The sequence below is a fragment of the Arachis duranensis genome, chromosome 6 (genome assembly GCF_000817695.3).
Source record: "Arachis duranensis cultivar V14167 chromosome 6, aradu.V14167.gnm2.J7QH, whole genome shotgun sequence".
Lineage (NCBI taxonomy): Eukaryota > Viridiplantae > Streptophyta > Magnoliopsida > Fabales > Fabaceae > Arachis > Arachis duranensis.
The window spans coordinates 92,176,573-92,186,908 of record NC_029777.3 but is presented as its reverse complement, the minus strand read 5'-3'; the positions used below and the strand labels follow the sequence as shown (position 1 = coordinate 92,186,908).

Below are 10,336 nucleotides of genomic sequence, written 5' to 3'. Positions count from 1 at the left end.
AGACTTACTTTAGTCTCTATCTCACAGTCTCTGTCTCTATTCCAAACATAGCCTTAGTGAACTATCTCTCTAAGAATTGTGAAAGATATTCCATTAGAAATATTCTTATTATTGCTTCGACTTGTATTCTCCAAAAAATAGATCCTGTTTTAATATCTCCGAATAAATTAAATGTATACAACTGTGCATTAAGATATGAAGGCTTATTCCATAATAACAAAAGCACTTTTTCATATACCATAAAATTTTACTTAAAAAAAATGTTCCATGCTAATAAACTCGGGTATATAACCATAACTATGGATTCCAATGTACGAGATCTTTTAGTACTTATTACCAGTAGATTTTTGTTTATATCTAACATAATAAATGAAAAGATTCTTGAAGAATGATAGGATAGACAAAAAATATTTAAGCAGACTTCTTCAAAATGTTCTATTTTTATATAGAAGTAGATTCACTCAACAAGAACGCTAAAAGAGTTTTATCATAAAAAAGAATATTTTTTACGTAAAAAAAAAGATTAATTCGTGTTCACATACATAAAAATTATATAGGGACAAGAAAAATCTTGGATTACTTTTTGAAAAAGTATAAATAAGTTTTTTATTACTTAGTAATAAGGCTATTTCAATTACAATGCTCATAAAGAAACAATCTTAATAAATGGTATGCACTTTCGTATACTAGCTAACGTATTACATTTGTCTGGTGAAAATCATATTCATTCCGATACAATAGTAAGTAAACTTGGAGGGAAAAGAGATATTAATTTAGGTTTTGTTGATTTATTACATGATAATTTTATTGAAAAAGATCGAAGTTGTGGTATTTATTTCACTCACTCAGGACTGGATTTTTCTACCAGGTGTTCTTTTCGTTGTTTCGGGAGTATTCACATTTGGCATATGCCTACTCTGACCAAGATCTTTAGAGATGATTCTGTACTCTGATTCAGTAGTGAAACCTTAGGACATCTTTGGAGAAATGCATCAGGTGTCGTAGCTAATCGAGTAGCTCTTGAAGCATGTGTACAAGCTCAGAATGACGGTCGAAATATTGTTCGTGAGAGGAATGAAATTATCCGTGAGATTAACAAATGGAATTTTGAATAGTCACAGTTAACTCACTTTATTCGCTGACTCACTACTAGAAAGAGTCCCGAGACTAATACGGTGATTATAACTGAATCTTGGAGACCAATATAATAAATTTTGGATTTATGAAACTAAAATAGTGATGCAAATCAAAAGAATCACTCTGAAGACTTAGTTTAATTTTTGAGTCTTTACTTATGACTAAGTATCTTGACTTTTCATGAATTTTTAGATAGATAATTAATTTGATAGTTTAATTTTTAACATTTTAGTTTGATTATTGAGTTTTATAATTTTAAATGAACTTGATTATTTTGACATTAGTTTAATTAACAGAATATTTATGTATATAACTGTCCTGATAAGGACATGGATTTTTTATTTTTAAAATAATATTATCGACTCCAACATATTTTTTTTTTATAAATACTATTTTGGTTTATGAGATTTGGGTTCAAAATCCTTCCAAACTTTTTTTTTTTTTATTTGGAATGGTCCTCAACATCCCATTTAGTATTAATTATTAAACCCTCAATTCTAAACTCCAAACTTTAAAGATCAAATCAAAACTAATTCCTTTTTTTTTTCTTTTTATTGTTGGTCTTGATTTTGAATGTGCTCACAAACTCGAAAGAACATGAAGATGTAATTCTTCTTTTGGGCCTAGGCCCGAACAAAAACGAATTAAAGAGAGTTTATTCGTCCATAGAAAAAAGATACAGTTTGATAACCACATCCACGACGACAAAATAAATAAATAAGAATAACCACACAACCCAATCTTCACTGTCATATTAACAACAAATAATGGTTTACAAGATATCTCATACATTTATGAAGATAAAAAAAATAATAATAATAAGGGGAGAAAGAAAAAACAAAGAATACAACTGTTCATTTACCCAGGAAAAAAACAACGGGGGAGAGGGAATACAGCTGTTCTTTATACACTTATGAAGCAGCTGGTCCTATTTTCTGAAGCTATTCACGTGGGAGAAAAATAATAATAATAATGAGAAAGCAAATATGTAATAATTCACAAAAATATAATAGTAATAATAATAACAATGCAATTTTGTGACAACAAATACCTTCTTTTATTTTCTTATTTTTTATTTTTATGTTGTTGTTGGTCTGAATAATTGGCTTCCAAGGGTAACTGTTGGGGTGGCTTCACCCATGATTGTTGTCAAGTTCACTTCTTTCTCAAGTATTCTGTCAAGTTCCATCACCACATAACTCATGCCTGGTCTTCTCTCACTTGAAGATTCTAAACACCTTGTCATCAGCATTATGAATTCTTCCATTCCTTCAGCAGTGAAAGTGCTTCCCAATCTTTGATCAATTATGTTAGACATCATGCCATGGTCTTCATTATTTTGCACCTTTATTATTATAACAAATATTGATTAACAAGGAACATAAATCTATCACCATGTTATTCTTGGTTTAGTGCAAATGAAATGTCATTCTATCAATAAACTAAGCACAATCCACTAAATACTTTGTAAATGTACAATAATTTCTCAATGGATACTCGTATGCAATTGTCTTTGTTTGAAGTTGATAATTAAGAATAGTTGGATGACAATTTTGTCAAATCACCTAGCAGTTCTCAATTATCAACCCAATTTCTCTACTCTTCTTCACCATTAGATGGGGTGTGAGACTCGAATCAAGTGGATCCCACACGACTCATCTAATGGTGGATAGAGGTGAGTTACCCTAGCGTGCAAGAAATCGTGATTACAGAAAACATATCTTGCGAAACCATGTGATAAGACACATTGCACGTTTATGTTACTTTACTTCCCAACCCTACATGCCATATGTGATGTTTGAAGTAATTTCACATACCCATTCAACTAGATTGTAGCTAGAGTCCAGAGATGCTGATTCTGTTGCTTCCTTCCCACTCAACAATTCCAGCAAAAATACTCCAAAGCTGTATACATCGCTCTTTTCCGAAAATCGTCTGAATTCTCTCACCCTGCAGTTAATGGTGCGCATTTGTCAAGAAAGTAAGAACAAAGGAAAAGCTTGCAACCAGAGGAATGGAACACCTCGTGCGAAAAAATTTTACAAAACCTAGTTATGCGGGATATTTAAGTGTTGATTATGCCAATAGTGCCTAGACAAACATTTTAGAGGAGAATATCAATGGCGAAAATTCACACGGGAACATTTCATGTTGTGAGAGGATCCATTCCAATATAAGCAGAGTAGACAAGTAATACATGAGCCATACTCGGGTGCAAGAAATATCTCATCTGCGGCTACTAGAGAGGATGGTCCTGCAATCTCAACTCTCCCCAAAAAATTACGAAGTCCTGCGTCGGCAACCTTAGCAATGAAGTTTTCGTCGACAAGTACATTCGCTGTTTTGAAATCCTTGTGCACCAAACGGGGGCTCAAGGAGTGAAGATGAGCCAAACCTGCACAAGAATAGGAGATGAATGAGGCTTCGAAAATCAGAAACAAGTTCCTTGGAGATTTTATATGCATATAGAAGGTATTATAGTATACCAAGTTTTAGGATGGCTTACAAAAGGAATGTGTGGGATCCATTAAGATACTTGGGGTGTATTTTATCTAAAAGAGAAGAAAACTGATACCAGGAAAGCCACAAATGCTCACTGATTTTGCAAAGGATCACCTTTAGCTGCACCTTGAGCTATTGAAAGTCTATGCTTGAATTCTAGCTTCTCTCGCGATTGTTGATTGGCGCCTACAAAGGAAAATTCGACATCACAAGAAAGGACTCGTACTCAAATTAGCTTAATCAAGACAACAATTTTATTAAGATATCTTATATGCAATTGATTTTGATGTAGAATATTTATGTTTGGCAGTTTCGGGAAAAGTGATTCTGAAAGAAACTAAACATGATTAAAATGGACAGAATCAACTCCCGTGGAGGGAAATACGATTCTAGACCTCTCAAACAGTTTTCTAAGATACACGAAGAATCTATGAATAAAGCTTTCGGAGAAACAAATGGAGAGACTGTATAAGAATTTACCATACAAGTGACTGGAGACGCTTCCATTAGGCACATATTCGTATATAAGAACCTGCAGGTTGTTTTCCTGGCAGTAGCCTAAAAGAGTTACGAGATTCCGATGGTGAATCGATGAGAGATAGCGTACCTGAAGTAAAACTCAGTCCTGTTAGATCAAAACAAGAGAATGAATCATAAGAGTAGATACCTTCATTCATCCTAAACTAGATAGTAAACGAGTTTAATCGCTATCCACTTGTGCTAAAAATGCAATAGTTTTATACTGGCTTCGAATTTTTAAGATAGCTGATCCTGACACTTGGAAAGAGCTATAAGGAAATATCATAGACTAATTATGCTTACATTTTCTTTTTTCAATAGAACTAATTAGTAATTATGCTTGCATATATTTTAGAAAACAAAAAAGACTTTAATGAATATAAAAGGTTGTAGTAAAGTAAAGTGAATAAATAGGGAAAAGAAAAAGTTTCTTCATAACTACCACCTGAAACTAACTGGCAATTCCTAACAGAACAAGGAATTTGGAAAATGTATTTCATTACTTCAACCAAACTTATAGAGCAGGAAACTGAGCATTACCTCATCAACAAACTCCTGACTCGCGAGTCCACGCCTCTTCTTGATTGCTACAATCATACCATCTTGAAGCAAACCCTTATAAACCTCCCCGAATTTCCCTTCTCCAATCAAATTCTTGTCACTGAAACTCTTTGTAGCCCCAGATAGTTCCTCCATCTCAAAACGCCTAGTATCTCGTATCGACAACTCAATCGTGCCATGTCGTCCTACTGCATGCAATTGAATTCCCTCACATCACTACAAGAAACCTCGAAAAACAAATCTTTCGTATCTAACTACCGAATTAACCAGCACAACCGTGCCTGTTAAGCCACCTTTCTATTTTCTCGGCACGAGTAAGAACATCTTACCTTGGGAAGGATCAGAGGATCCTGTCTCTGAAGTTCTCGAAACGCTTCTCTTGCGAAAAATACAAAACCATATGAGTATTATAACAATCCCTGCCAATGCCACGGCTCCTGCAGCTCCTCCTAATAATGCTGCAAGAGAACTTGACATCTGGAAAAAAACACACTTCACTTTCTCTGTACAAATTTATGTGAACTATTATTATACATTGAACCTGGAACCACAAAAGAGAAGCAACAAAATAAGAAAAGAATCACAATCTATGCAAATATGAACATAATGTACCTTAGAACAAGGGAAAATACTCTTCCTCTATGCATTAAAAGCAAGCTAAGATAGTAGCTATATGATAATGAAGAGAATTTTGGAATTTTGAGACAGAATGCAAAGGAGATGGCTTTGCAAAAGGCATGCATGTGAAAGAAACAAAATAACATTGAATACTACAACAATGATAATTATAATTATAATAATAATATACTAGGTCAAAAAGAAGAGTACATAATTAATGCGGGTGCTAATGAAAGAAGAAATTAATTAAAGTACTTCAAAGACAATCACAGCAACATCAAAATGCTAAAACAATGTTTGGGATTCCCAGCAAGAATGCATGTATGAAATGAATGAATGTATGTAAGTTTCAGAAAGTCATGCAGAGTGATAGAATTGGATCTTGCACATTAATTAACATTGCATCAATTCTTTCCACATAGTTTCAAATAAAAAGAAGAAAATAGAATAAAGTGGTTTACTTTTTGTAAAATCTACAGAGGACAATATCACGAGATAAATAAATAATAATAATAATAATAATAATAAGAATAATAATAATGAGGCAGGATCTCTGAGAAAGCCAGAGCTTCATTTACCAATGACACCAAACAACTTTGAAAGGGTATAACAAGAACAATGCCAGTTCACGGAAATCAAGATTGACCCAATATCCCTCCTCTTCTCCCTTCTTCATATGAACAATCACAACCAGAACCACAGCCACAGCCTCACAAGAACCAAATCATGTTTCAACAAAAGAGAGACAGCAACATAGGGAAGCAAATTTGGAAAGTTTTGGGTATTTTTGTTCTTCTGGGGTGGCATCAAAATCAACCACAACCCCCAAAAACCCACCCTTTAGATCAGAACTCTTCCAAGTCGTCCAAGACCAAAGGCATGGAAAGAAAGAAAAGAGAAAAGAAAGTGCCACTCTGTAATCAAGAATTACACACACACACACACAATCTCACACAAATTTCTTCTTTTTTTTTTTCTTTTTTTGCATTCTATTTGTATGAGAAGTGTTGTATGAGTATCATGATGGTTGGATAGTGGATACAGACAATGCCGACAGAAAGTGACCTTGCGCCGACAGACACAACACACTATCAGACACAACACAACACACACATTACATTAGTATCAGGTTTTTATTACCATGCCTCTCTACCAAACACGCCCATTTCTCTTCAATTCAAAACAAAAAAATAAATAAATAAAATGGAAGAGGTGGGGGTGGGGGTATGATTCAGTTATTTATATTTGTGCTGTGAGATATGTACAAGAAACAAACAAACCCACGAAAAGAAGAATTATTATTAAGGGTTTTGTTTTCTGATATTAGTTTGAGCCATGGCTGGGTTCCATTACTGAAGGGGAATTCAATGCAAGCAATAGTATGGTAGGGTGGTAACTAATTTTAGCAAAACAAGTCAACAACGACACTCAATGAGTGAATCAATCGAAAGACCATATGCAGTTGGAGAGAGAGAGAGAGAGAGAGAAAGAAAGGGAGGGCAGGGACTAAGGATTAAAAAAAAAAAGAGCAAAACAGATAAATATGTTTTTGTGCCGGTCATAATTGTGTTTTTGGTGTTGAATTTGTTTTTCAACGGTGTTAAGATACGAAAACAATACTGGATGACCAAATCATTTTAAAATTAAATTTATTTAAATTAATAATTAATAAATTTTAGTAGAAGAAAAAGTATGAGAAGAGAAAAATTTAATTATAAATATAATTTATTCACCTAACATATTTTAAAATTAAATTAGTCATTGTTTAATTATTTGTATATAAATATATATCAAAATATATTGAGGTATGAACACATAGTTTTATTTATAATTAAATTTTAAAGATGATATAATCAAATTCTAAATAACATATAACTAAAAAAGATAAATAACAATTTGGTACCCAAAAGATTTTGGTATTAACAAAATAGTACTTGAATAATGTTATCAACAAAATAGTCTTTAAAAAATTTTAAAAATTGACAACCATATCCTTGAATTCGCAGGAGCACATCTCTAACGAAAAGAATGCTGAAGTGGTCACTGTATTTTGATGATATGACATATTTCTTTAACTAATTACTGAGTTGCCTTTTATAATTAATTTTTAACAATTATAAGGAAAAAATCCCTAATTCTATTGTCCTAGGTCCTCTCCTCTCACTGCAAAGCTCTTCTTTCATCACTACTTTCCCTCTCACTCTCATTAAAAAATATACCTCTACCTCTCTTCTCATTGTCATCTGTCACCCTCCTCCGTTTTCACCACCAAACTCCTTTCCTCTTACTGCTTTCCTCTCTCACTTTCAAGATCACCCCAGAATTGTGGTCACATGCCTGAGACCCAGCCTAAGAAGAACATCGTCATCGTGCGTTTGACCCATCCGAGGAGAACGTCATCATTGCGTGCTTAACTCATACCGAAGAGAATCGCCAGAGGCAGAATCGTCTTTATTGCAGTTTGGTCTCCGTCGTTGCCTCGAGCAAGATCGTTCTTCATCATCGTCGTTAGTCTCTTCGCATTTCATTGTTTGAATGTGACAAAATTAAAACTAGTTTGTACTGAATTTTTATTTATGGAATTGTTGAATGCTGATAAACAGATTTATATTCCTAGGGTTGCTGCTAAAATATTTTTATTGTTCTTCAATTTTTGTTTTTAGTTTCTTTCTTATTTGAGAGTATCATAGATTTGAGGTTGTTGTCTTCTTCAAACTCACTCAAACAAACAGAACATCATCTTTGACATGCTTCTAAGAGAGTAGAACTTGACATCGATGATGTAACAAAAGAGGACAAAGAGGATGACGCATACGAGGAGAACAATGATGATCAATAAGGTGGGGATGTGATCGTGGTAGAGGATTCAGGATAGATGAACATTCATCTTTAGGGTTCAGGAAAAGAGAATTAGGTTTTTTCTCCCTTCTAATTGTTATAAATTATTATAAAAGCCAACTCGATAGCTCAATATGCCATATCAGTAAAATATGGTGGTCACCTCAGCATCTTTCTCATCGGAGATGTGCTTCGGCGAGTCTAGGAATACACTTGTCAATTTTTAAAATTTTTCAAAGACCATTTTATCGATAACATCATTTAGGTACCATTTTGTTAGTGCTTAAATCTTTCGAGTACCGAATTGGTATTTACTTCAAATTAAAATAAAAGTTAAACATTCTACACAGTCATCCAATTATATTGTTTTATCAATGATTATTCATATTTTTAATATAAGAGTAGTTCTGATATGACATTATACAATTGAGTACAAGTAAAAAATTATTTTATCCTAACAATGAATCAAAATCAAATTCTTAAACTAATATTTTGAATATTCTTTCGGTTTTACTACACATTCAAGCATTTTTATCAATCAAATCCAACCAAATTAGTCAAAACTAACAAAAATCATTCATACAACGTGTGTGTGAATCACACATTTTTTTTTCTTTGTGTTTCTTCTTTATCTTTGAATGCTTATCCGATCCCTCATTATCGTTCTTTCATTGTTACTATTATTACTGCATTTTTTTATTTTATTTATTCTCCTCCTCCTATTGGTGGTTATTGCAGTATTTTTCATTTCTTTTTTTATGTTTTTTTTTATTTTTTTTATTATTGTTAAGAGGATGAAACAAGAAAAATTATAAAAAGGTGAAACAAGAAGAGAAGATAAATAAAAAAAAGAAGATGAAAAAAAAGAAGATGATGATGATAAAGAAGAAGAGAAGAAGGAGGAAAAATTTTGAATTGTGTAGAATTTATTAGAAAAATAACACCAACTTTTTAACCTATGACACAATAAATTTTTTAATTTTGACACTAAATTTTTTAACTGTGAAATAAGATCTTGTTAAGAGGGTGAAATAAGAAAAATTGTAATGATAATGGTGATGATGATGAGGAGAGTTTTAATTGTAAAAAATTTATTAGAAAAATGGCACTGAAATTTTTGAATCATACAATAAGTTTCATAATTTTGACACTAAAATTTTTTAATAATGATACATAAAATTTTTTAACCAATTCTTCTTATCATTGAACTAAATGAGTGGTATTGAACTCATATATAAGAGGTCTAGTTATTTTTGTGTTATTTATAATAAATTAATGTATTTTTTTGTTACAAAGCATATTTAAATATAGTTTGTTAGTTGAGTGAATTAAGATTTTAAATTTGTTTTTCTAAAGATTTCTTGTGTTATTTATAAAAAAATTATGCCATTTTCAAAAGATTATTTGTGTCTTTAACAAAAAAATTTTGTGTCACTTTTTTTTATCGTTAAATTAATTGTGTGATATTAAACAAAAAAAAGATAATAATAATAATAATAATAAAAAAGGAGGAAAAGGACAAAAAAAGAAAAAAAGAAATCAAACAAGGTAAAAAAAGAGGAGGAAATGTGATAATAATAATAAAGATGGAAAAGGAGAAAGAAGAAAAAAATGAAAATATAAAAAATACACATATATAAATTTGACTTAATTAAATTTGATTAAAAAAATTAATTGTCTAACATTTCTGTAATTTTTGTATTCAATTTGACAATTCAAATTTTAAATTAGCTTCTCGATTTTTTTTTATTTTTGTTGTCTTTAGCTTCTCAAATTTTAATAGAATTAAATTGGTCTTTAAATTAATAAACGTGTATTAAATAATCAATTTCAAATTTATAACAAATATTAAATAATGATATGTACATACTAAAAATTAATTATTATATATTTTTGTATAAATATATTATTTATAATTTATTAATATATATTTTGTACATATTTTAATTAATATATGTTTTATACATAATACCCATTTAATAATTAACATTTAGTGTACGTCTAATATGATTATTAGTATTGTACTATTTGATCTACACTCAGATACACCTCTGATTCAACCGAAATGTAGAAACTAATTTGGGTCGGACGTAAAATTGAAAAAAAGAAATTGAACATTTATAACATAATTAAACCCTATAAATAATAATGTTTTTTGATA

General features: G+C 31.3%; 1 protein-coding gene across 3 annotated transcripts; it reads right to left on the bottom strand.

Moving 5' to 3' along the window:
* Positions 1-1,861: 1,861 nt before the first annotated feature.
* LOC107494608 (putative serine/threonine-protein kinase) lies at positions 1,862-6,845 on the bottom strand. 3 transcript variants are annotated; one of them, XM_016115651.3, is made up of 8 exons: positions 5,916-6,845; positions 5,049-5,260; positions 4,699-4,904; positions 4,120-4,246; positions 3,754-3,825; positions 3,346-3,532; positions 2,955-3,087; positions 1,862-2,482 (listed from the first exon to the last, which is right to left on the bottom strand). In XM_016115651.3, exons 2-8 carry the CDS (start codon positions 5,194-5,196, stop codon positions 2,216-2,218), a joined length of 1,140 nt encoding a protein of 379 aa, XP_015971137.1. In that variant the 5' UTR covers positions 5,197-5,260; positions 5,916-6,845; the 3' UTR covers positions 1,862-2,215. The 3 variants fall into 3 exon arrangements, with proteins under 3 accessions (XP_015971137.1, XP_015971135.1, XP_015971136.1); XM_016115649.3 differs by having other exon boundaries at positions 4,699-4,907; positions 5,916-6,843; XM_016115650.3 differs by having other exon boundaries at positions 4,699-4,907; positions 5,049-5,196; positions 5,916-6,843.
* Between the last annotated feature and the right edge of the window lie 3,491 nt (positions 6,846-10,336).